This window comes from Pollicipes pollicipes, unplaced genomic scaffold (genome assembly GCF_011947565.3).
Source record: "Pollicipes pollicipes isolate AB1234 unplaced genomic scaffold, Ppol_2.1 Scaffold_4740;HRSCAF=5597_pilon_pilon_pilon, whole genome shotgun sequence".
Lineage (NCBI taxonomy): Eukaryota > Metazoa > Arthropoda > Thecostraca > Pollicipedomorpha > Pollicipedidae > Pollicipes > Pollicipes pollicipes.
In genome coordinates this window covers 34,325,254-34,352,065 of record NW_023596545.1, presented here as the reverse complement: position 1 = coordinate 34,352,065, position 26,812 = coordinate 34,325,254, and the positions used below count along the sequence as shown (strand labels likewise).

The window sequence follows — 26,812 nt, the reverse complement described above, 5'->3', positions numbered from 1 at the left end:
CGCCGGCGTCACGCGCCTCCATGTCGCGCATGGGCTCGGGCCGCCCCGTCACCGGCTCCATGGAGAAGATCCGGGTGATGAGCCGGCCCATCACCCAGCAGGGTCTCTCCGGCATCAAGACGGCCGGCAGCGGCCGCTCGCGCATGGTGCAGGACAAGAGCTACTTCATGGTGAGGGGAGGAGAGCGGAGAGGGGGTGCCCGGGTGGTGCTTCGGAGCGCTGACGTGAACGTGCATTACAAGACTGGATTCCGGGCCCATATGGTCCTCCATTGACAGGATCTGGATCCTGAGTCACTGCATATGTTTTGAGGGATCCACGCGCACATCCAGTTGAAAATTTTGTTAATCATTCAGCGATGGATTGATAGCTTGTGGGATGGAAATAGCGGACCTGCACGCGAAATAAAGGAGGAAGTAATACCATGTTTCTAAATGGTAATGTCACCATGCTGTATGTATCTTATTGATCAACCGTTCCGTACGTACCTTCTTGCCAAATCGTTTGAGTGGCATATCATGATTGGTCTCTTGAGGTTAGCCCGGCGTGTTCATTGGTTCCGTTTGGGTGAAGTAGTCGATGAAATACCCGTGGTCGACACTTCTGTAGAATGGAGTGGTAATTACAGTACAACAAGGCCATAAAACAAGTCGCAGAGACAGAATGTTTCGTCATGCAACGTCATATCCTTAGCGTCGATTCCAACTTTAATGTCTTACTTTCGATTCATTGACCTGAGAGTTGAGGGTGACGGGAATCCATGGAGCGCGGAAATTTGGCTCACGTAGTAGTCCACCGGCACACGTGGCGTCTTGGTGCCGGGTCTCGCTGGGATGGCAGTGGCACCATCCGCCGTGAAGTGACGTGATGAGATGTGACGTCATTGTGACATGCGACGCCAGCATGTGCCGGCGGCCGGGCCTGCCGTGGTGGCCGTCCCGCAGGGTCCGGGCCGAGCCGGCCGAGAACAGTGGATTGGTGGAGCTGACAAAAGATTGTCGTGTATGACGCGCTGCGTCGGCGGTGTGACGTCACCGGTGCTCGCGTGTGCCGGCGGTAGGGCCTGCTGCGCACCAAGACGTCCGAACTGCGCTCCGAGGTGGCCAAGCTGCGGCGCCAGGCGGACTCGCTGAACCAGGAGCAGGCCACCTACACCACCTACGACACGCGCGTCAAAGAGATGGCCGGCGAGCTGCTCGGTGGGTATGGTGGGCAGGGTGGGGCCGTTACCGCGGGCCAACAGACTGGCGAGTCAAGTGACCGGCCCACAGTGGCCGTGCCAGCCATCGCTAGGTGCGTTGAGTAGGGCGCGCTTTGAGTGCTGCCAAGTTTTACATAGCGTCGGGACTGTCCGGACTTAGTTCTTGGATTCCGCTTGAGCGCTGTCGAGCTTTTTGATAGCCTCCAGGCCGGTCGGGCAGACTGCACAGTTGCCGTTCCATGTTTGAAGGAGATCCGTAACGTCCGTGACGCCCGCCCAGCCGTGTCAGCGGAGGGGGGCGAGGGCGAGGAGCAGCACCAGTGACGTAATCCGGTCGGTTCCCTGTCGCGCAGAGCATCAGGCAGAGCTGGCTGACTACAACGTGCTGGTGGAGCTGATGAACATGGACTCTGACCGCTCGGTAGTGGACGGGGAGTTTGAGGAGCTGAGGCACAGGTGAGTGCGCGGCGGCCGGCTCTCCAGGCCAAGCCCCGGAGAACTGGGCGTGATGTGAGAGCGAGCAGAAGACGCCTGTGGCTGAAGAGGGTCGACAAGGAGAATATTACTGTGCTGGCCGGGGTCTGCCTCGCTGTAGTCAGACATTCCAAGAGGTTTAAGACAACAACGCTGACGTTTTGTGTTCAAAGACACTTCGAGCTTGGACGAGCTCCCCGGCCTGTTAAATGTTCATGGACAGAGATTTTCCTTTCGGCGTTCTTGGAATCATGAATCTTATCTTAAATTGTAATGCCGACACCCGTTCGCACTGTCTGAACACGAACTCCTGAATATGAAAGCCAGCCTCAGTCGTCGAATGGCCGTGGTATAGAATGACCGAGCGTTCGTCATAGATGACATTGAGCGATTGTTTACTACTAACACACCCATCTGTCTACCTTCTTAGAAACGGAAAGGAAGCACTTCTTGTTGAGAAACTGTTCATGAATCGCAAGGAAAAAGAAAACGAGATACACGACGTCGAGAACCAAATCGATCAGGTGTGTTTAGATGCGACCAACGCTTCACATTGCACAAGATGTTTGCAAGCAGAAGAGGTGACGTTGGTGTTTATTACTGTAAATCAAGAAGGAAAGATTGAACGACGAATTTTGTGTCTGGTATATTGCATTGGCCTGTATCCTGATGTTTATCTAATCATGTCGAAGCCTGACATCTAGTATACCTGATCGTGTTTTCTCTTCTCTGATGACAATTAACCCTGCCGTCTGATGATGTCATCACTCGACAGTTCCTTTTAACAGCTCCTGACCTCTGCCGATGGACTCAAACCACCCAAACGTGCGAGCGACCAGAACCGTGAATGACACTCACGGGGTGAGATTTGACACACGCCAGCTTCTAACGCCCCCCCCCCCCCCTACTCTAATCTGACCGAGACCACAGCCCCGCTTCAGAACGGTGCTGCTCAGGACTGGTAGCCCCCGACCAATCCGTCCTTCCGTGACGAACGATCCTGGACCCCCCCCCCCCCCGACCACCCGGCTTCTGGCCTCCCCTTCCCCTCCCTGACCCGCCCCCCACCCCGCCACCCAGACCGCTTACCACCCGTTCTTGACCACCTATGCCGCCCGCTCTGACCGGCCTTGCCCGCCTGCCCTGCCGCCGCTAGGAGCGGCGGCTGGCCGACACGCTGGTGGATTCGATGCCCGGCGAGGTGCGGGACCGCTACATGCGGCTGCAAGAGCGGAACGTGCAGCTGCAGACGGCCATCGAGCACGCCCAGCAGCAGGCGGACGCGCTCGGCGCCAGGAAGAACGAGCTGGACGCCGACCTGGCCGCCTCGCCGGTACGTCCGTCCCTGACCCCTTACCCGCCCTCTCCCCCTGCCGGATGCGGCAGAGCACCGCCCGGAACCGGCTCAGAACGGCCAGCCCTCCCCGTTCTTCGGCCGAGCAGCAACATCAGGGGGAGAGGTCCCGAACTGTGCCAACCAGGTGGGCTCATCGGACAGCGCTTGTCACGTGCCTTTGACGGTGGGTAGGTGTGCCTTGCGTCCAGCTTTCCCGCCGTATGGACTCCCTGCGCTTTACTAACTCCAGACGCAAGCGTCCGCGTACCAACATCGGCAGACAACCCCCCCCCACAGAAGTGACCTTCCACCCCGGCGCCGGACCACCACTCCCCACCCCCCTGACCCCGTGACGCCGCCGTGGGACCAGACCGTCGGAAGCGTCCTCAGCCGACCGGCGGCGCTCTCCCGGCCGGCCAAGCACCGGCCAGGGCCTGTCTGAGCACCCTCAGGCCGGCCCATCCGACGGTCAAGCGGCGTGCGTGCGGCAGTCAAGCAGCGCCGGCCCGGCGGCGCCGAGACGGCCGGCTAAGTACCGAGCCGGAGCTCCGCTGCCGGCCGGATTACCGGCGGAGCGGGGAGGGGCTGCTGGCAGACACGGCTGGGTTCATTCTGGGACGCCGTAAAGCGTCACTGAGACGGAAATGTGGCTGGTGCTTTGTTAAAGAACCGGTGGACATAAAGAGCATCTGTGCGTAAAGCGTTAATTTATATGAAAGCAAACACATTTGTTCCATAGCTTGGATTCAACTTGAGTGGAAATCCCGGTCATATGTCGTGCTCTGCCACATAGCAGCACACAGCAGCGTACTTAACCTTTATGCCATTCCTTTCCTGCCTTTTGCTTCCACTCAAGTCTCTGTAAACCTTCCCCACTGCTTCTTAAGTGCTCTTTTGTCCGCCTTGGCATCCATGTCAGTGCTGCCGGCGCGGTGAGGTCTTACTCCCACCGTGGTGCCAATCTCAGCCGTAGCCCGGCCGCTGCGGCCGCCCATCGGCTCGCTGCTCGCGGCGGGTCGCTCCCCGGGCGTGCTCGCGCTGCTCGGGGGCCGGCATTTCCGCGTTACTACGGACCCCGCCGAAAGACGTTCGGTGAAGATCGTGTCGTAACCGTCCGGGAGTCGCGTCGTAGCGGTCTCGGGCCGCGGTCGTAACCGCGTCGGGCCCATCTCCAGCTGAAGCAGGAAGCGGCCGTGCAGTACGACAAGCTCAGCTACTTGGAGACGAAGAGGATGGAGCTGCTGGACGAGAAGAACTCGCGCGAGACTCCCGAACAGGAGCGGGAGCGCCTCCTGCAGCAGGTGAGACTGGGGGGGGGGGGGGGACGGATTCTGATAAGGGCGAGGCAGGAGAGGGGAACGGCTCCTGAAACCGATGAGGCTGGAGCAGAGGAGGCTCCTAGAGCAGCCACGGCTGAGCGGGGCGCTTAAGGTTACCTGCGCGCAGGAGCGCGGGAACTTACAGAAGTTGGAGGCGGGTGGGGAGAGGGTGGGATCAGAATGCGTTCTGACCAGGTTTTTCCATATATTACGGCTTAACGAACGCTAGATTGTCTTTCGCGGTTGGAGGAGCAAATGCTAGGTTTTGACTAGCTTAGAGAGAGGGGTGGGATGCTATCACCGAACTCCACAGCAAAAGCCAAGCACGCCGGCGACTCCACACTGCAGCTTGCCTCCCTCTCCGCACACTTGTGTGCGAGGCCGAGGTAAAAGAGCACGTGCTCCTGGCCCCGTTGAAAGGGCAGTGGGGTCGCACCCCGTGAGTCGCAGCTGCCGGCGACTTTGACGTGTCTCGTTAAGTCTCGGTTTTCATGATAAGCCGCCGCGCCGATGGACGTTGCGCTCGGTCGTGACGTCAGAGGGCGGATCGGGACGCCGCCAGATGATCGCGAGATGGCAACGCCGGCAGATGATCGCGAGATGGCGACGCCGCCAGATGATCGCGAGATCGCGACGCCGCCAGGTGATCGCGAGATCGCGACGCCGCCAGATGATCGGAAAATCGTGACGCCTCCAGATGATTGCGAGGTCGCGACGCCGCCAGATGATCGCGAGATCGCGACACCGGCAGATGCTGGACGGTTGGCAGCCAAGCAGGCCGCATCACGCATCACAGATGCAGGCGCGGAGCTAATGACATGCGAGGGCGGCGCCCGACGTCGTGTTCATTAGGCCTGAAATTGAGGATTAATTGGCGGCGTGCTCGGCCAATCAAAGCGCCGGCTGTCGGCAGCAGGGACGGCTGCTCCATCCGCGGCTGATTCGGCGTCTCTCCGGTCTGTCTGGGCCATCAGATGGGCCGTCTGCTGCCGACGCTGCGCCACCTTGGTCAACTTTGGGGAACTGGCCGCACATCAGGCTCGCAAACAGGATGGTTCGTCTGCTCTTAACAGCTGGCTGCCGCCTGCTGGCCGCCCACTACTCGTCCGCTGCCGGCGGCTTTCGCGCTGCATCTGTCGCCGGCAGCTGCAGACATTTCTTCTGCCCGTTGTGCTGTGTCCGCGCTAAGCACCTTACCACCGCCGCCCTCCATCTGCTGTTGTCATATCATGCCGGCCTCTCCTGCCCGCTCACTCAGTCTTCCTCTGACGCCCCGCTCTGCTCGCCGGAGCGGACTCACCGCCATGACGGCTGCTGCTGCCATGGTCGTAGGAATTGGGGGAAGGATGGGGGCTGGTTGACACCGCGCCCTTCCCCCACACGTACATATTCAGTGGAAGTTTTACATTAACCCTACACTGATTCATGGAAGGAGCTGAGTGGGTGATGAGATTCACTCTTTCCTCCACTTTTCTGGCGTTTTTGCACCCATTCGGTGTTAACTCCAGATATTTGAGGCTTAACAACAGTGTTGGGGAATGCAAATTACATTTTTAGTGCATCATTTCTATGCAACGCCGGAGACTTCATGCTCATCTTCTGAAATGTGGGGGTGCGGCTGCATTGCCCAACTAATGGTAGTGGTACACCATGGCTGACTCACAAACCCTCATTTACCGCTGCCGCTTCTCGCATTGTTTCCTCTTATGGTCTGACTTTTACAGGTGAAGGCAGATAACCAGGAGATGGGAACTCTGGAACGCCGCATTCACGAGCTTAAGTCCGAAATTGGAAAAGCCTCAGAAGAGCTGCAGATAACTGAGAACGTGAGTCTTGCTGACGGTAGACTTCGATGTGTGGGCCCCCCGTGGTGCATTAGCGACGGTTTTTCTTCCACACTGTTCATGTTCTTTTTAGGGATCTTCCAGACGAAGTTTGGGATAGAAGATCGTTTTTGCTTGGGTTGCAATATGGGTAAGTAATTGACGAGGTGTCTGTGTAAATTTCTGTGATGATTCTAGCGTCCTTAATATTGATTTGTGCTTTCTAATGGTTTTTGGGGAGAGACACCAGGAAATGTGAACTCCAGAACCTTTTTTGTGCTGAATTATGAAACTGGGGAACACAGAAATTATCACAAAAAGGCTGCCTTCTTTGGAGATTATTTGGTGACTCTGAGGACTATGCCGCCAAGTAAGGATTGCTTTATAATGGTGCACGAATTCAAAAGAAAAAGTGACGTTCGCAAACATAAAGCGGGCTAAATAAGGTGAGAAATAAGGGTCTCGTGGTTAGGATGTCGGGCCCACGGCAGGCCCCAATCATGTCGGAAAACACGACCACCTGCGTAATTTAGTGACGTGATGAACGTTCTTCCTCAGTTTAGTTTTAGTTGATTGACTAAGACCACACCCCAAAACTGGGGTATAGCTTCCTTTTTTGTTGGTGGGTCCAAGCTCTCTCAACTTCGGAAAGGAAATTGGTCAAATTTTGAACGAAGAACGTAGTTTTGTGCGCTTTAGGAAAGGGCTGACCCATTTCTTCCTGCTCGTCATATTTATAGTATTTTTAGCGTAGTTTCCCTTACGCATTCACGAAAACACGACCCTTAGCGAATGCTACGAAAAATAAGAACGCCGTCGACGCTCTTTTCTCAATTTTACGTCACTGAATATTATAGACGGTCTGATAAAAAAACAACACGGAAAATACGTCACGAGAAAGTAGGCAACGGGGCCATTTGAGTATTATAAAGCTCTCTGTAAGACAGCTTCTGGCGCAGCACTGCATCATAGGTGTAAAAAGAGGACAAATGTTATGTCGGATAAAGAAACTAGCTCATTCTGACGTTTTTCGACCACGGCATTGCACTCGTGCATTGCGAGTGAGGTTTCAACCATTTGAGATGGGAAATGAAACCAAGGATGCCCCAATGTTGTCCCAGCCAAGTTGTTATGCAGTCCTTGCACCTCATGATTCTTACGTTCCGTTGTGGGAAGAGCATAGGTAAGACACCGCCTTACCATACTTACACCGCCTTACCATGCGTATTACTAGGGCATGCGTCCACGCACGCAGGCGTAGCATTTGAAAACGAAATGCAAGCCGATTCTTACTGCTATACAATTCACCTTCTTGCTTGTCCCAGTTTCAGAGTTGTAGCAACATGCTGTCAACACAAAAATGAGTGGATGTAAATGTATGTGGTGACCAGCGAACTGACAAAAGCAATGTATCTGGTTTGGACGGCATAAAAGAAAAGTCCCATTGTCAGATGGAACTCTGTGCTTATTTTGAAATGAATTCTCGGGCTCCAGAATAGCTCAAGCCTTTTGACCAATATAGATGAGTCCGTATGGGCACTTACTTCCAACAAAAATATCTCTAAATTTGTTTATCAACATACAGATGGCCACACTTCTTACAGCAGGACAGAGATTACCATATTCCCTAGTAGTGATGCAATGATATACCTGACTGGTTCCATTTCAATGGTTTAATTGCAAAATAACTTGATTTGGCTTATGATTTGTTGGCATCACCTCACACTACCATGTTTAAATGCAAACAAAAAGATACAGGCAGATATCGACATATCACACTTTATTGGGAGTAATTACCCTTGAATAATACCAAAGCAATATTCTCTCTCTGCAGTGCATACCTCGTACGCACACTTCCCATCACGTTTAGATAAATACAATTCGCTGGCAAACACTACCGGTGACCACACCCATTTCAAGCGCCTGGTTCACACACAAATTTCAAAAAGATGTGATTCCACGCTTGCACAGCCCGCGGGACTATCGAATTGCAGGTTTTCTCACAATTGCTGCGTAGGTTTTCGGTTATAACACCGCATTTTACCGCGAGTTCCCTACAAAACACACCCTTAGCGGGGGCTCATGATAATGCAATTTAAGAGCCCTTACTTTTTAAAATGTGTCAAATTACCATATCATTTTCCAAATTTCATAATCCCTTCGTTGCCTTTAAGCCCATGAAAGGTTCCTTGCCCCAGTGCACAATACGCCAACTGAGCTGCCTGTAAAAAATACGTCAGTAGAAGAAGGAAAAACGCCAGCATGAGAAAAAAAAGGCAGATTTGCCGCCGTGTCCTCTTTTTCATAACATTCGGTAGAGTGACATTCTTCTTTTCGGTGCCGTACATATTTGCAGACAGTGGCGTTCTTTATATAACGTCAACCTCTTACCCCGAAATTACCCATTCTCCAGTGAAGGCGGTCTCTGACCTGTTGGCGCCGGCTGGCGTCACCCTCCATCTAACCTCGCGTCCTAACACGGCGACATCACTACTGGTAGACTGTGCCGCATGGCTCGGGTGCACGGCGGGCCAGCCCTTCGAGTCGCTGACGGCTGCTGCAGCTAAGCGCAGTCCACTGATCGCAGGGTGTATTTTAAAGACCTGCCATTCGTGAGGCAAGCCCGGCGACCAGGGGTGGAAGGGGGAGGGGAGATGACTTTGTTCCCTCTAAATCATGTAGCATTTTGGAGAAAAGTGAATGTTCTGCCTATCATGTATGCGAACAATTTGTTCTTCTCCTGGTACAAATAGCCCCCTTCACGCTAGCCGGTTGAGACACTTTTTGTTGCTCGTTTGTTGCACATCCAAGTGTGGTGCCACCATAAAAAGGCAATAGCTGCGGCATAGAAAACAGTGAGAGAGTTGCTACGCTTGTTCCTTGCCGACGGGGGTGGGGGCTGAGAGACCACGATTGCAGCACGTGCCACCAACCAGCTCAGCGCAGTGATGCGATATGGCCGGGCTGCAATGACGCGCTTGTCAGAATTCTCTGGGGCCGAATTGTGTGACAAGGTACGGAACATAGCACCATGTCGTGATTTGCCTCGCACCGATAGCCCTACTTCAGCTACGGTGTGTTCTGGCGTGGACGCCCGCAGCATTTTCCCGACAGACAACTGTGCCAAATACCTCGATTCGCCACTGCCGTAGGACCTGGAGGACAGCAACTCGGACCGCAACCTAAAGTACCGCGAGCTGCGGAGGCGGGAGGAGGAGATGCAGGAGTTCCTGCTGAATTACGACGAGACGAAGGCGACCGAGACGCAGGGGGTGGCGCAGGCCGAGGTGGAGGTGTTGCGCACACTGGAGACCATCAGCAAGAATCTGGGCCACGTGCGCCACCTGCCCTCGTGAGTGGTGGACTCGGGCGCAGGACCGCAGACGGAGGCCGCCGGGAGGGGTCAGGGGTCAGGCTGCCCTGCGGCGCCGGCTGGCAGATCTCGCCGGCGCTGAGGGAGGGGGGGGGGGGGTGGGGACGAGTATTCATCCCGGGTCAGAGAAGAGGTTGGTTAAGTTTGTCCACTTGCGAGGAAGGTGCCGCTGTTCGACCCACGCGAGCTGATGCTGGCGGATCGCCGCGGTGTAGCGTTCAGTCATGAGGGCACTGACCTTGACCTTGACCTTGGCTGCCACCATGGTTCGCACTCAGCCTGTGGATGATCTGTGGCGTGGATTCAGCGCATAACCCGTGACTGTGTGGTGGCGCAGGCGTGATGTCGAGCCTGCGTGAGTATTGCGGCACAGATTCAGTGCTGGACCTTTGGATGTCGGTTTTGCATGTCCAGCTCTCAACGTTGTCCGGTTTTGTCGCGCGCGATCTTTGTCTGAGCTGTGAGCGTTTGACGTTGCGGGCTCAACACTCAGCCGAGAACGCTGTGCGCTGCAGGTTCACGTCCAAGGACCTGGGGGAGCTGAGGGACAGTCTCATGGTTAAAGAAGGAGAGACCGCCAAGTCCAGGAACACCTTGACCGACCTTGCCACTAAGCATCAGCAGCTGCAGGCCAATCACCAGAAGGTAACGGAACCAGTGCGCACCCCGCCACCGTGCTGTGGACTGCGGCTCGGGATGGCATAGTCCAAGGTGGCGTCATTTCAATTCAACTAATTTTGTTTCCTTTATGCATGTACAGTGCTTGCATTAGTGAGCATATACAGTCGAATTACTCAAAGTGGATATTGCACGACCATCAAACGCAGCATCAGCTGTACTCGCATTATATGTGAGCAATTACCTGGAAGAATGGGAGCAATAGCAAACCCGCTTCGGCAGACAACAGGATGGGGTCACATGGACCACGGTCGTGACTATCACTTCGTTCAATGTACGGCGCTTACAGCTTGCCACTTCGGGCTGTGTACCATCTGAACTCATCGTAACACTCGTAAACATTGGCCTTTCTTATTGGCAGTGACGCTCGTCGAACGGTCGTCGCTTTGCAGCCCCATATACATAAATGCACTTTGCTGCTGCCCCCCCCCCTCCCCTGGCGGCAGCGAGCGACAAACAAGACGATGCCCATCGCTGCCAAACCCGGACGCTCGGTCCGCCGCAGTCCCGTGATCCACCGACGCCGCTCGGTCCGCCGCCGCCCCGGGACCCATCACCCCCACTCGCTCTGTCGCCGGCTGGGTCGTTCCCCCCCCCCCTCCCTAGGAGACCGCTCGCCGGGCGGGGCGCGCATCAGACCGGGGCCAACTCTGGACGGCTCGCCGGGCGGGGCGCGCGTCAAACCAGGGCCAACTCTGGCGCGCGCCGGCCGTCGCCAATCCCTGGCCCACGCCGAGCGCGGCGGCTGGTCTAACGCGTTCCCGGGGCGCGGCGACGACCGCGTAATGACAGGAGGCGATGGGCGCCCGGACCGGGACAGCCACCTGAGCAGGCGCTAATGGTGGCGGCCGCCGCGCCGCGCCGGCGCCGCACGGACCTCTCACCTGGAGTGGGGTCATCACTGGGGTGAGGGGGTCCGCGTCGGGCCGTGTCGGCGGAGCAGAGGAGGCGCTCAGGGAAACTTTTCCGGACCGCCAGCGCTTACCTGGCAATGCCACCGGTTAATATCCGTGTGTATATTCTATGTGTAGGTGTGAGTATCGGTATGGACTTTTGCACTTCCATTACGCTCTGTCTTCCAACTGTTGGCACGAAAGCATTTCAAGCCATTCATCAGACGAATGGTCCCATAATGAATACTGATGCTAGGCTGAGTGACCATCGTACCGGGCTAGCCAAGGGCCTTACGGTGCACCAGGTTTGGACCGTCTGATGAGGGAGGCGGCTGGACCCTTCCTGGCACCATGGTAATTATGATAATTTCACTGATAATTATGGGTGCCAAAATTCACGTTCACTGATAATTATGTTGATGCCAGACATATGGCCAATACTGCAGAGACCGTAGAGGCTTTTCATCGAAGGCAACGAAATCGCCGCATAGTCGCACGGCCTATACTTTAAGCCGGCTCGCACTGGAGGGTGGTGTTGCATCAGGCTTTTGTTGCTTGCATGACCCCCGGCAGTAGATCTACAGCCGCGAGCTACACGTTTCTGGTGTTCCAGATACAGTGACGTTTCTGGCAACGAGGATATGAATTGTGATCCAGTTATCGTGACCTTTCTAGCATGGGGCAAATGAAACGTAGTTTGTTTGAACGTTCCCATCGCACTTTCGTGGCATTCGAATTCATAAATAAGCCCATCATTTATGAGAAGCACTCCAGTGAGGTATTTCGTATGCACTAAAACATGGTCCGACTCACTGCAAGTAGACATGAGTGTGCTTGTAAATAATGATGAGTAACCTTCTCAGATCGAGGCGCTGGACGAAAAAGTCAGAGATGAGATGAAGACCCTGCGAGAGAAGATGACGAAGATGCGCGAGGAGATGGTGATTCTGTCGGACCTTCCTGCACTCAAGTAAGCAGACAAGCTCGCAAAGTTTCATTCATTTCACAATGCTCGTTCCAGATGTTACAGAAGTTGAACAATGTCTAACCCAGATGTCCATCGCTTGTATCTTATTGTAAGGAAAACCACGTGTCGAGTGCGGAAAACTTGAACCACGGCTTAATTTTCATCTTGGATGGCCCGACCCGACTGGGTCGTAACGTCTTCTAAAAGCTAATACATTAACATCCACTGATTGTGGTTCCATAAGGTTTTCAGCTACAACACAAGGCACTCAGTCCTTAAATGGCTGCTGAGAATTAGCATGCAAGTGCTCTGGACAAGTGAGTTTTGCCTGCAGCATCTTAATATCGCTTCGATCTCACCTTCCCCAATGAGTTAAGATTGCAAAGGTAAAACTTCCCAACCGCAAAGATGCTGAAGAACACGGGCCGCAGCAGGTGCCAGATCTGTACCAACCGACGTCGCGACAGTACGATGCTAACATATTCTGACTGAGGAGAAAAAGGTCTATCGCATTAACGAAATTGAGTATTTGTACATACACATGGCCACATACCCTCGCGTGCAAACCAGGAATCTACGCGGGCTAGGACGTCAAACGTCAGGTGCCATTTGAGATCGGATCTCGTCAGATCAGATCATCAGATAAGATCGTCAAATCAGATCGCCAAATCAGATCGTCAGATCAAATCGTCAGATCATATCGTCGGATCGAATCGTCATATCTCTGTTGACGACAGACCAGATCGTCAAATCAGATCGTCAGATCAAATTGTCAGCTCATATCGTCTGATCAAATCGTCAGATCATATCGTCTGATTGAATCGTGAGATCGAATCGCCAGATCTCTGTTGACGTCAGACCGGATCGTTAGGTCAGATCGCGAGATCAGGTCGTCAGATCGGATCGTCAAACCAGGTGATCAGATCTCCGTTGACGTCAGACCAGATCGTTAGGTCAGATCGCGAGATCAGGTCGTCAGATCATATCATCAGATCAGGTTATCAGATCTCTGTTGACGTCAGATCTCAGCAACCAGAGCAAACAAAGCCGAAGAGTCAGTTGCGCGGTGTAGGCAAATGCACTGGCTACAACTCACCGCTGTTAGGCCCACAAATCCGCCAGGAAGTGACCGGGAAGCGTCCAGTGTCATCTTTTCCGACACACATTTGGAGCACGAGACGCTGTGCGTGCACCGCGAAAGATTGGCCAAGACAACTGCGCAAACTTATAGCCCTGTTTATTGTGAACGATAATTAATCATTTTTTGGGTATTTTTGTAGTGCTTTGATCCCGGGTACAAAAATTTCATTTATTGTGAATTCATCGATTGCCAACTTGAGTTTATTCGGCTTGACCGAACTGATGTCCAGTCATTTTGTTCCCAGAAAATTATTATGGATTGGCCCGGAAAAGCTGTCTTAGGGACCTCCACCTCTTAAATTAGTTCATGCAACTTGACGTCAGATCTCAGAATTGCATTGATGACAGTTGTTGGCATCGTTTGTCAAAGGCGTCTGGCTACGTTATTATCTTAACTTTTAGCATCATCATCATCATCATCATCATCATCGTTCATATCGTTATTGCATCGCTTGTTCCACACCGCATGAGACACCCTAGTTAGTTGCTAGTTAAATTATTTATACCGCTATTTGCTGCAAAAATAAGACACTTAATGAGCGTTAACATTTTGCGGGCTAATAAAGATTTCGGATTTTTTTTGCAACCGGTATTGGTTCTATTCTCAATGGCAAAATTTTTCGGCTACTAGTGTAAACATTTACTTAAGTGTTGCTCGCTCCAATGCTGCAAACGCTCAAGAGGCCATCTGACACGACACGAATGAGTTCACGCGGTACGCACTGACCGCAAACCCTCTTAGGTTTCGTCATCTTCAGTCAGCTGTCCTTCAAAAGTTGGCTGGCTACGATAAACATTACAAATGACAGCACAAAATGGGGCGCTTCACTTCGCCACCGCATCTTGAACGAGCATGGGCGGGCTACCATCTGCATTCACTTAGCGTAATTTGATGTTCAGCCTCGTGTCGTTTGGTACTCAGCGTGATGGGCGGACACTGACAATATTATGTCCCATACAGGGTAATATATGAGCTCTAATGTTGACGTTAACCCGATTTCCAGCCGTTCCCACAGCTAGGTCCGTCAACTGCCGAATGGAAACGCTGTGTGCGACACGAACAGCTAGCACCGGAGTGTCCGAGCACTCCGCGGGCACTCAGGGGCGCAGCCAGGTTTGACTACGGCGGGGGCCGCGAACCAGGAGTTGTTTTGGGACCGGGTCTCAGCCCCATTCACAGTACCTGCGCACTTCTAACGGCTACAGACGCCACACACGCTGATAAGTGCAGCGCCTAACGTAGCAATGGCCTGTCAATGCCGTTTTATCCTGTCGCCGAAACCAGTTGTCCACGTACCGTTCGTGGCCGCCCAGAGAGTCGCTGGCCCCGCAACTAAATTACTGCTCCTGGTTGCGACCTGTCGCTGCGCATGGCAGTCAATGGCATGCAAAGCCGAACCGAGTGCCCTGATCACCAGATTGCGGAATTATATTCAGTAGTGTCGTGGTAAAAAGATCTGCGCTCGATCTCGCCAGAGAGAAGAATGTTAAAGATCCATTGCCCCCCCCCCCCTAGCTGCGACTCTGCTCACACCGACATACGTTCACTAGGTCCGCGTCTAACACAAGCCCTTGTGGCTATCGGTCGTGGAACTACAAGTCAGCCGGGCCCCGGATTACGTGTTCGTTGACATGAGCAGCGGACTTGCACAGACAAACGTAACGAAACTGACTGAAACATGACTTGCGGCGGGACCAGCTGACATCACTGCGCGTAAAATTCATGATGATGTTAATCTGCCACGCCTCATATGCTTTTTATGGCGCTCAGAACATGAATCACCTGTCGTTATCCATGAAGTGAGCGCACGTTGGCGAGTCCATCAGTCCCATTCCATTGGGTCGTGTTGGGGGGATGTAGGGACGGCGTGGAGGGCAGGGGCCACAGCGGGTCGCACGAACATGACCAACGCCTCGCTCGCGGACGCCGCCGAGCCCTGGGACACCTCCACCCGGCCCACCACTATCTCAAGAGTCGCGAGATCAGCCGCTATCACGCGGTCTGAGGCGGCGGCCGGCTCCCAGCGGGGCCATTTCACGCTGTCAGCGCTCCACTCGATGACTTGACTCTTCTCTCCTGCGACCCGGCCTTTGAGCACGCGTTCCCGATCGCCGGCCGACGGTTCGATTTCACGCTTACGTAGGCAGAGGCCTGGCTGGGACAGTGCGCCCCGGCCGGTTAGGGTCTGCGTCTGTCACTCTTACACTTGCTTGAAACGTCCGCAGAGTGGCTTCGACCCATTGGCGGTGTTGTGCCGGCAGCGGCCGCAATGCGCGGTAGCGCACGCGTCTCTGAAGCTTGCCGAGCGGCCGGCTTTGCTGGGAATGCCACCAGCCATCACCTTAGGACGTGCCACCACCGGACGGGGCGGGAGTCGGCGGGCTGGGCCGCGCCCCCCGCTGCGAGCCCCTCCGTGGGCGCGCCCCGACCGCCGGCACCCGCTCTCCGTTTGCGCCGCGGCCGCCGCCGGCGTCGTGTGCGCTATCGCTTCGCGGCCGATCAATACCCCGCCTCTACCTGGCGGCGGTGGGAGCGGCGTCCCCGTCCCGCACGCCGCGTAATGGATGGCGGCGCGGCGCGACACGCGCCCTGACGTAGGAAATCGGCCGGAACGCCGGGGCTGCGGTCGCCGGAGGCGTCCAGTCCCGGGCCTGCCCCCCCCCCCCCCCCCGCTGCTGATCGGCCGACGCCGGCGGTTCGCAATCGGTCGGCGTCGCGGTGCTGCCATCGCTGTCGATGCCGCCGTCTTGTTGCTACATTCTCCGTCGCAAACCTGTTAACTGGTTGGCGGCGGAACGTCGCGAAGTTCCGTGGCACAGCTGCGGAATCTTGTCAACAATGTGGCCGACTGCAATAACGGTGCCTACCGAGCGGCGCTGTCGGGCTCTGCTGGCGCGTGACTGCGGCGCTGTTGCAGGCAGCAGAACGAGGAGAAGACGACGCGCCTGAGCGTCGAGCGGGTGGACTGCCAGAACCGACAGGAGGCCACGCGGGTGCAGCTGACGGAGGCCGACCTCGAGTACAACGCGCTGAAGGTAAGGCCACCACACACGACACACCTGCGGAAGGCGTTGCTGCCCTTGCCACCTGACCAGCTGCGACGTTACTTAGCTCGTGTTCATGGAACATCCCTTTCCCGCGCGCACTGGGCACATTACTTTAAATCGCGATCAATTGAAACTTCCAAAAAAGTTGGTGCCAGTACGTTCTCCCCCTCCGCCGCTCTTTCGCCACACTTGTGGTGACTAATAAATGAAGTGGTGGCCATTGTTTACGGTGCAGCTGTACTCGAGCCCGCTGCGTTCTCACTGACGCATCGGTCACTCGCCCTCGCACGTGCGAACTCCGCTATCCAAGCCGCGAAGCTTGTTTTTCGCTGAACAGCGCATCAGTCAGTCCCGAATATTCGTGCCGTGTGGTAGCCTGATGCAAATATTGGCACGCTTCAAAGCACTCGGCGAGCCGTTTGTTAGCGCCGGGCCTGACACGAGGAGCAGATGGCTTTGTCCGACAGCAACATACCGTGTCGCCGGCCCTGGACGCCGGTGAACCACGTCGACCCGCCCGCATCCGATCCATAGCAGTCACGTGGTCTCAGCTGAGCACACACCACACGCTGCTGGGGTTGTGCAGCGTGCAGTAGCCACAGGGGCGGATCCAGAATTTCGTCAAGGGGGAGCACGCAACATTAAGAGGCCCCTAGAGTTCAGGGTCCCTCCAATAATCCTCGCATTTCGGTCATTAGATTTGAAGATTCTTGCAATGGTATAATTTCTGCCATTTAAGGCTGTTTTTTAAAAACAGTTCAAAATATACTAAAGTTTGCTGCTATATACTATTAACATCATGCACAAACTTGACGTCAAGCTTATTTACAGCTAGTTGTCTGGTCGATGTGATCAACTGGTGGCTGATGACTAAAGCAGAGTTTTTGCTTAGTTTGTTATGGAGAAGTACGAAATATCTTAGCATTTAAAATGTATTAAGAACGTGATGCGCTAGTGTAACAGGTATCACAAGTTCACTGACGAAGGGAAATGACGCATGCATAATTTACATCCATGATATGTAAATTATGCTTGACGATGACGCGTAAAAACTCATTGGTGCATATTCGACCGCTGCTCTGAGACTAAGGCGCCAAGGCCAGTAGAGACGGAACCTGAGTGATCATGGTTGCTGCGGCAGGCCAATAAAGAGGCTGTCGTCAACGAGTATAGGGTCCTCAGAGCAAGCGAAAAGGACGACCCTCCGAGCAAAGGGGAATTCCTTGAAACCAATGTGCATAATTAATACTCCTTTGCAACCAAGAGTGCCCGGGCAGGTTAACGGAAAGGGCCCCGGTGGGAGTGAAAAGTTCTCCGCAGACGAGATCAAAGAAAAATAGCCGTAGGTCAATGTAGACGGCCCCTGAGCATCGAGTGACTTGGTGCATTACCAAACATGGACCCAGCAACAGCTCAAGGCCCTCTGAGCAAGTATAAGAAACCCGAGGCTAATATGGCAGAACCTGGGCCACTGAGCGTACCCAGGCACATAGGGCCACTACAAAAGCGTTTAGAGCCTTTCGAACGAATGGGAAGAATCCATGGAAGGCCCCGGATCGATTAAAAGTGCCAAGGCATGTCAGGAGATAGTGCCCCAACAGCAGCGTAGCGCCCCACGGGAAAATGTAAAGGGACCAGGGAAACGTGGAAGACTCATTAGAAATAGGATTGACCAGGAAATTAGACTTATAGGGCTCCGGCAACTTAACGTAACGCCTCTGGACAGCGCAATGAGCCTCAAAATGTCCCCCAGTCACCACCCTCTCGATCAGTGACGAGCTAACTTTGCTCACGCGCTCTTCACTTTAGCTAACGACTGTTCTTGGCCGTCTGGAGTCCCAAAGACGTCCAATTTTGCTGTTTTGTATTAAAAATGTGTCCGTTCGACCGCTCATAAGCCCCTTTAGAGCCCGTGTGCCCATTCGGGGCACAAGAATGGGGAGGGAGGCATGGCTCGTTCCCCTCTGGATCCGCCACTGGCCCGAGCAGCTTAATGGATAAGACCCGATAAGGCCCTGAAAAGAACATAGGCCCCTCGATTCAAATAAGAAACACCCAAGACATAATGTGGAGGGCCCAGGAATGATCGAGTGTGCCCGAACAGGTTAAAAGATGGGGCCTCTGACAGGAGGGTAATGTCCTCCGTTCAAATAAGAAGCCTCCAAAACCCGGTGTGAAGGGCCCCCGAAAGATCAAGTGTACCCAAACAGGCTGTCAGATGGCCCCGACAGGAGCGTAGGGCCTCCATTCAAATACCGAAACCCGATGTGCAGCAACCCCGAACAATCCGGTGTGCCCGAGCCCAGCTCAGGGCCTCTGGCCAGCGCAATGGACCTTAAAACCTCTCGATCACCACTCTTTGAATCAGTGAAAAATAATATTTTTCACTCGTAGACCCTGTACTTTCGCTTGCGATTGTTCTTGGTTGCCTGGAAGCCCAAAGATGTCCAATTTTGTTGCGTTCTGTGTTAAAAAAACTGCGTCCGTTCGGCCAGCTATGGGCTTCTTCGGAGCACACGGGCCCCCTCGAGGCCCAGAGGGAAGGGGGGGGGGGGGGTCATGGTCGCGTGGTCCTCCTTCTGCATCGGCCCTTGAGTAGCCGATAATGTGCGGCGTGCGCCATGGGATGTTGATGCCCCGTAGATAAGCTTGCTCTAAAAATAAAATTGTGTAAACCTCGGAGCGAATGTATGGCATTTGGTAACGTGTCGATGTATTACAAAATCTCGTGCTGAAAATAGTCGGCCTGCAGTGTACCAGGAGGTACTAGCTACTGACGTCAGCAAGCGAAATATTATGATAGCTTTTGTATTTAGTCTGAAAATTGATTGGGCGGATTTCTGGATCGGGGCTTACGCTAAGAAATGCAAGTGTGTACACTCGTTCAACATCCGAATATGAAACTGAAAATAACTGACTTGCAGGTACCAGGAGGTACGAAATACCGACGCTAGCAAGCAAAAATTTATCTCAGCTTTTGTACTCAGTCTGAACATTGATTGAGTGTATTTCTGGATCGGGGCTTACGCCAAGAAATGCACGTGTGTACCCTGCGTCATCGCCCGATTATGAAGTTTCATTTCAAGAGCATAATTTCGTGGCGAAAGTGTGTCTTGCCGCAATTTCCAGCACCGTCCTTTCCGCTTTCTGACGACATCTGATGGTGAACAACCACTGCTAGAAGAAAACTCAGTGTTTTGGGTCGGCGCCTATGGCCGCGAGTAAACAAGGTTTTACGAAAATTGAGATTCAAGAACTTAATGCGCGAGAAAAGGTCCAAATCTGAGTAGACATAGCTAATGCCGACAGTAATTCTAGAGAATCTTTTATGGGCGACTGAAATGCTCGTTATCTTCAGCGAGAAAATGATTTTCTCTCAGGAGAGGCCTGACACCTCGAGTGAGATCATCTCGGGAGTTCGAGGACATTTGGTAGTTCTTTCACCCTGTAATCGATTCTGTTTCTTGCATAATGCGTGCATTCATTTGTTGTCATTTCATTGCATAATGTATGCTGCTGGGAAAGAGAACCTCCTTACATTAATGTAAGTGCATCGTAAAGCCCAAATGACGACGACGATGCTCTCCCAATACCCGATACCCACATCTCTTTGCTAAGAGCGCTGTAGCTTAAGGGCCCAGAGGAGTGGGCAGTTTCGGCATTACAACTGCAACATGAGAACTGGCAATACCGAAAAACTCAAACTAAAGGGCTTTCAGGCTTTGTCGAGTGGGTCTCTGCAAGTAACAGACCCAGCGCCACGCCCATTTCTAGGAGACGTTGAAACGAAATCCCCCAGCGCTTTGACGTCTGCACGCCACCCAATTAGTAGTCCGACTAGTCAGCTGTCTTTCAATCTCCATCACATGCTCGATTGGACAGCAGAGCTCTCCAAGATAAATCTAGCGTGTTTAAAAAAGACATCAAGTTTCAGGAGATGGGCGTTGACACGAGTGCCCGACGCACGCTCCCAGTGGCTGTGGATGCTTTCAATACTGGGCCGTGCGGCTGCCGTCGTCGCTTGGATTGTGCTGACAGCGGTAGACACCGCTCAACGCTACACCACCGGATCCGTAACGGTAACAAATATTGTGACGTAGCAATTTGGATGCCAGAGACGGGCAGCATAAGCCGCTAGGCGGAATGATAAGCCATTGGCCATAGCTATGTTCAAGTTAACACGCGTCTGAACGACGCCATAGCACTGTGTTAGGGGCAAGGCACAACCAAAACTAGATCAGACGGCAAAATCGGCAGCTGCACAGGGGGTGGACACTGCGGTGTTTCCACCGAAGTGGTGGCGGGAGCGCAATGTGCATATCCTGAAACACGCTATTCTGACCACCGGTGAATTAAATGCTGCAGCTCGTGTTACGCGGCGGACGGAAAGTCCCAGCCGCTGGCAATGTTGGTTAAGTCGGTTGCCTTTCGTTTCTTCGCCTCGTGGGCGTACACTTCCGCTGCATTTGTTGTGAGACCCAAGGAAAGTGGCCTGACGTTTGCGAAGGAGGTACACAGGTGTGGAGTTCATAGACGGCAACCTGGCTCCTCACTGCGCTAACGAGCGAGGTCATGCACTGAGTAATTCAGCTGATGCGCGTGTGCGTGTGCGTGTGCGTGTTCGATGTGTGCAGGTGTGCGTGCGTGCGTGGGTTTGTGTGTGAGGGAACTATTCACGCATACAAAGCATGCAGCCGGGCCGGGGCTCTCAAGCTAAACGTGTCTCGGTGTCCAAGCCAGGCGTGTGCAGAGTCTCACTCGGACAGATAAAGGCACAGCTTGAATGCGGATGACGGGACAATTTCTGCGCATGTTGGAAAAGTGAGCAATGTCGGTCACTACGTGACAAGCCACGTCAAATGCAAGTCAGCACTCGGGCCATGCATAATACCGATGTATTTGTTCCGGGGACAATGCAAAAATTCACATTTTAGCAAGTCGGGGACATGACTAATCCTGGGATCTAATTCGCTGCAGAACATCACGACAGTACGCCGGAAGTTCCGAAGTCATCATCGGTTATCGCTGGGAAATGTGTCAAAGCTCTTGGCCTATAAGCGGCTGATAGAACGGCTCCTGGTGACGGACGGTCTGCCGCGACCCGAGCTCAAGGGTGGTGTGTGGCCTCCTCTCAGTGAGGAGCTGGCCGCACATGCGTATGAGGTTGCCGAGCCCTATTCGAGGAGCAAGAAGCACACTCACTGGCAACACTAGCAAAGTCCCTACGCATCTGACATGACCACGTGCGAGTGTCTCGCGGGAAGAAGAAGAAGTGTCTCCACCTTTGCCTTTAAATTTTGATATGTCAAGCTGATCACGGTTTGGCGCCAAACTTAGCAATGTTATACATGCACACGTGCGCGCACACGCACACGTCGATATATATATATATATATATATATATATATAGTATATGTATGTATATATATGTATATATATAGTATATGTATGTATATATATGTATATATATATATATGTATATGCATACATATATACATATATGTGTGTGTGTGTGTCTCTATATGGGCTATTTAAGAGAAGGTTATTTTGTGCTTCGGGTAGCTTCCGATTTAGTTTTGCGATCTTTCGAACATTATTTTCGACATCGTCTGTTGCATTCAAAAGTAGCTCACCAAGAGACAGGTGTCATGTTCTAATATATCGTGATTCATCGTTTCGGATGCGGATACATCGTCTTAACATCCTCAAAAGCAAATCTGGACCTTCATTTAATTCCAGCAACGAAGCCATAAAAATCAGAGCATGAAATACGAGCATAAAAAACAACATTAAACTTCTCATGGCTTAACACTAACTGCCGTTTTGGCCTGGCAAAGAACGACTGATGTTTTAGGCGTGCGGTGGCGTCCTCAACATCGCACACTGACGAACGCGAGCAACATAACAAATCACAGCACTGCATGCTGATCAGCCAATCCCCACATGCTTCTATCAGTATTTTGTTTCTTGTCTGTGTGATTTATTGGGGATGTTGCTTTAAAGAGATTATCAGATATCACCGATGGGACACATCAGAAGGTCTTTTGAACTGATACTCAAAGACTCTAATCTGACCCAAATTTGCGCAAGCCATCTGGTGTTACATCTTGCATAGCTTAAGAATGTCTAGTTTTAAGATCGTAAGGGACATGTGAGCCATTTTGTCCAGCAATACGGGGAAATGCTTGTCCCTTTAGGGTTAAAACAATGCTACAATCTTAAGTGCATTTATCTACAAGTTGTTTGATCATGCGAGACATTCAAGCCATACGACTTTACACACAAAATCTAGCCTTTTCGGCCGACTGGCACAGGAAACGTAAAATCTGTGTGTTGCGCAACGTGTCGAAACCGTCCCGGATCTAGTGACCCCTTTGCCGCGCCGATACAAGACTAGCACCATGTGACGGAGCAGCGAAAGTACCGTTTTGCTGGGGAAAGTGTAGGCGAGCGTATCCGGCCAGTTGTGCCGTCCTAACCCAGACCACGGATCACCCAGCTTGTTGGTGTTGCCAGGGGTTAATGCCGTAGCTTAGCAGTCTGAGGTGGTAAGAATGCTAAACCATTTGCATTGTGGATACTGATGTACGGTCTAAAAATCGAAAATCAATTTCGACACTGCCCAGGCCATGGCGGTGCCAATAATCGGTCGCAAAACAGACCATGTCGTGGTTTAAAAATCGGTATATAATACAAGTCGCTGCGACAAATCGGCAGTCAATCTCACACGGACTAATCCATAGCAACGCCAATGCATAGTTAGCACGATAGTGGTACTGCAAGCGCAGGTAACCAAAAAAAGCCAAGTTCATTGATTACCGTGTCAGATGAGACCCGAACATGCAAGGCTCATAGCCAGGCAATTTTCAAGTCATGCGATTAGTAAATTTAGGCGCGAACACCCCAGAAATAAACAACCTGAAATTCATCCCGAAAATGACGTGCTTCGCTGTTACACATGTGACGACAACTCTCCGTCCGTTATCACCTCACCCCGTTCACTCCACTTCATCCGTCCCACTGGCACGCGTATATTCTATTTCGCCATTTTTTTGACGATATGCCGGCTCTGTCGCTATTCATTGTTAGCGGGGCACTATTCGGCCCGCTAATTGGCCGCTGTCGGTTGCATGCGGCGGGTGAGTCGCAGCCACACCCCGCCGCTGATAAATGGGCGGCACGGAAGCGCCCGGCCAAACAAATGGTGGGAAACAGCTCCCAGCGACAGCCTGTTCTGGCATGCGTCACGCGGCTTGAAGAAGTGTGCGCATTGCGGCGGAAAGGGAAAAAGAAAGAAAACGTCCCCTAATGACGTGTACCATTGAGAGTAGATGGAACGTTACAGAGAGACAAAGCTTGCAGCCTTTTTGCGGATATTGTATAGCCAGTGACAAGTTGGCTGCGTCTTGATTTAGTGCTATGATATCTATCGAATGGGACAGCGTTCAGAGCGCGGATGCAGAAGCAACGAGCGTGCAAAATGAGGAATAAGACAAACAAATTAAAAAAATAAAATTTGAGCTCAATGCTCGATGTACAAACGGCATTTCTGTGCCAGTTATTTAAATAATCAAAACAACATTTGAAACTTTAGACAAGTGGCGGTGGCAAATAAGTGACAGTAAGTGACTTAATGTTATAGCTTGGTTGAAATTAAATAGCGGAAATGTGAATGGTAAACACGATCCGAATATGAATCTTAACATCAGGTATATATATATATATATATATATATATATATATATATATATATATACATCGTGCGATTGATTGTAATGTATAGAGCCCCTTACATAATATTTTACGAAGATGTTTGCTGCTTGACCGTTCACCCGTTGACAGTGGCAAGAAGATGACAATTGGCAAATAACGCTGAAACGAGTGCGAGTTTGTGGGCATTCGAAAATGTAGTTGGAGGAAAGGAAAAACGCATAGGCTGCCCAAGGCCGAAGCCTTATTTCTTTCGATCTGTCTTAAATGCCTGGCATGCAGGAATTGCACGCGTCTGATTACCTTCATTCCTCAATCCCAATTATTATTGAAAATGTCGGAAGGGAGTAGGGCGAACGTAGAGGGGTGACGTTAATTTGTATCGCGCAACGCTGTTTACTGGGCCCAGTTTTTATCACCATAACTATTGGGGGCTTGCTGAATTCCACGTCCTTGGAAAGCCCCATCCTCCCTCACCAGTGCCGTGAGACCTCCTGCAGAGCCATGTGATCACCTCACGTGCTGTGTGTCAGTGTGGTGACGTCGCGCGTCTGCGTGCCCGCCAGGGGGAGCTGGAGTCGATGGACCCGTACATCCAGCTGGGCATCCTGGAGCGTCGGCTGGCCTCGATCGAGCAGAACAACTACTCGCTGCTGGAGTTCGTGGCCGCCAAGCGGGCCGAGGTGGACTACGGCGCCGTGCGCAGTCACGTCATGCACACCATCTACGAGTGCAACAAACGCCTGATGGAGGAGGCCACCGCCGGCAGGGCCGCCTTCTAGCGCTCTGTAGGCGCCGTTCGCAGTCACGTAATGCACACCATCTACGAGTGCAACAAGCGGCTGATGGAGGAGGCTACCGCCGGCAGGGCCGCCTTCTAGCGCTCTGTAGGGGGGGGGGGGGGGGAGAGCGGGTGTTGTCGACAGTGCTGACGGGTTCGCCTGCTAGGACACGCCTTGGTGGAGGGAGAAAGAGGGGAGCGCCTTGGCGGAGGGAGAAAGAGGGGAGCGTTGAGCGGAGGGAATAAATGGAGGTTATGGTGGGGTTCGGCAGCCTTTTACAGGCTTGTAGACGGCAGAGAGGAGTACTAGCCTTTTGAAGTCGTCTGCACTGCGTGGTGCGTTGTAGTTAGTGGATCTTGTGAGGAAGAGCAAACCTGTGATTGCCGGCCCAAAACGTGCGCTCGAAACATGCTGAAGCCGGCATGGGAAGTCCATGAATGGCAGGGTACGTTAAAGCGGCTTCACCGTAGTGCTCCAACGAGAGCAGGTCCGCATCAGTTTTATCCTTCGGACCTTCTTGATGTCTGCCAACGGGGTCTCTCTCTCAGCGTCTGGAAGCTCTTCAAAAATTCTGAACTAAGATTGAAAACTACGAAACTGGAGACCCCAACGAGGGGTGACGGCGACGCATGGCGTGCGTCTAGCACCACATAAGGTCGGTCAGTCGCCGGGCCCTGTTCACAGTGCACATTCTGATGTTAGTGACCGGCGTCACGTTCACACCCGTGTTCGACTCGAGCTGAATCATGCATTGACTCACGAGGCTATCGTTTTGGTGTGAGAGCCACGAGCTACGTCGGTTCGGTAGAAAACACGCCTTTTCGAGCCATGAGCTGAATCACGTTCTTAGTAAATTGTTTTGATAATAAAATAATAGTAAATTAATAGTAAATTTATTAGTAAATTTTGTGAGCTGGGTCGTGAGCCGTTCATTTCCAGCGATGTCGTGTCAGTGAGGTATATGGGTCATATATAAATGGTAACATGAGGATGCAAAACACGCCGCAGCAGTGTTAGAATGAACGGCATGAACATGCAAAATCAGTGCAAGTTTTGTAATTGTAATTTCTAAGCAGTAATCACAGTATTGTTCCTCCTGATCTAAAGTATGCCGAATTTCAGCCAAGAACCGCAGGATATTGCATGACACAGACATTCTATATTCCTATATCCTGTGCTGAAGTTAGTGAAAGCTTGTCTGCTACCTATGAAGTCCAAGGAATGATTATATCTTTAATTGTCAATTGGCACAACAGTGAACTAGTCTATAACTAGCCTCTCATTTACTACTTGAACTGCTGTAAGCATGCTATTTGGGTCGGCTCAAGGCCGACCCAAATCTGTGAGCTGGCCCTGAGCCGGCTCACAGTCGAGTCGAGTCGAACACAAATCTGCTCACGCTCGCACCATCTCACAATGCGGGATTTGACTCCGCGCCTGTAACTGATCATGCGATCACGATGCAGCCAGCGCAAGTTATTGCTTCTGTCTCATCGACGCATGCACCTTGTCAGCAGCTTATACGCCAGCCAGGCAAGACGCAATCTGTGAGGGACTGGAGCTATGTAATTCTCCGCAGCTTCCAATCCTGGCTTAGCGTTCTGAGATGCGGAGCCGATAGCTCGCAGCGTTTCCAGACGGACTGTCGAGGGCCGACGAGATGGTTCGAGCCGAGGCGATCAACTAATGCTGTCTCTTTGTTTATCTCACGTGTCAGTATCTACATGACAAGTTTGCAAATAATGCAGTCTAAGAACAAGAAGTACACGAGGGGTACCACTGTTGAGCGTGCTCGTGTGACGGATTATTGGTTTTCAGTTTGTGGCGCAGTACCCTGAAAAAATGTTAACATGTGGGAGAAGACAAAACCCCGCGGGAAAGCTGCGCTAGCAGGACGTACCTGCAGCCCACTGTGCGACACGACAACTGGCTCGGGCAGTGCTTGGTTCGGAGTGTCCTGTTCGCCAACGGCGGTATACGATGTGCTTAACGAGCGGCTGCCTGTCGATTGTCTGGTTTTATGCTTACTTCCACCAGCTGTAATGTGTACGTCCTTTCCACTTTATCG

The 26,812-nt window shown here is 52.6% G+C and overlaps 1 protein-coding gene across 1 annotated transcript; it reads left to right on the top strand.

Annotated features, from left to right (window-relative positions):
- The first annotated feature begins 17 nt into the window (after positions 1 to 17).
- On the top strand, positions 18 to 24,848 carry LOC119099238 (intraflagellar transport protein 74 homolog). The gene is made up of 12 exons (XM_037222358.1): positions 18 to 170; positions 1,061 to 1,199; positions 1,555 to 1,657; positions 2,106 to 2,199; positions 2,832 to 3,008; positions 4,187 to 4,312; positions 6,055 to 6,156; positions 9,306 to 9,505; positions 10,042 to 10,171; positions 11,961 to 12,067; positions 16,123 to 16,240; positions 24,529 to 24,848. The coding sequence occupies exons 1-12, from the start codon at positions 21 to 23 to the stop codon at positions 24,742 to 24,744; spliced, it is 1,662 nt and encodes a 553-aa protein (XP_037078253.1). The 5' UTR covers positions 18 to 20; the 3' UTR covers positions 24,745 to 24,848.
- The last annotated feature ends 1,964 nt before the right edge of the window (positions 24,849 to 26,812 follow it).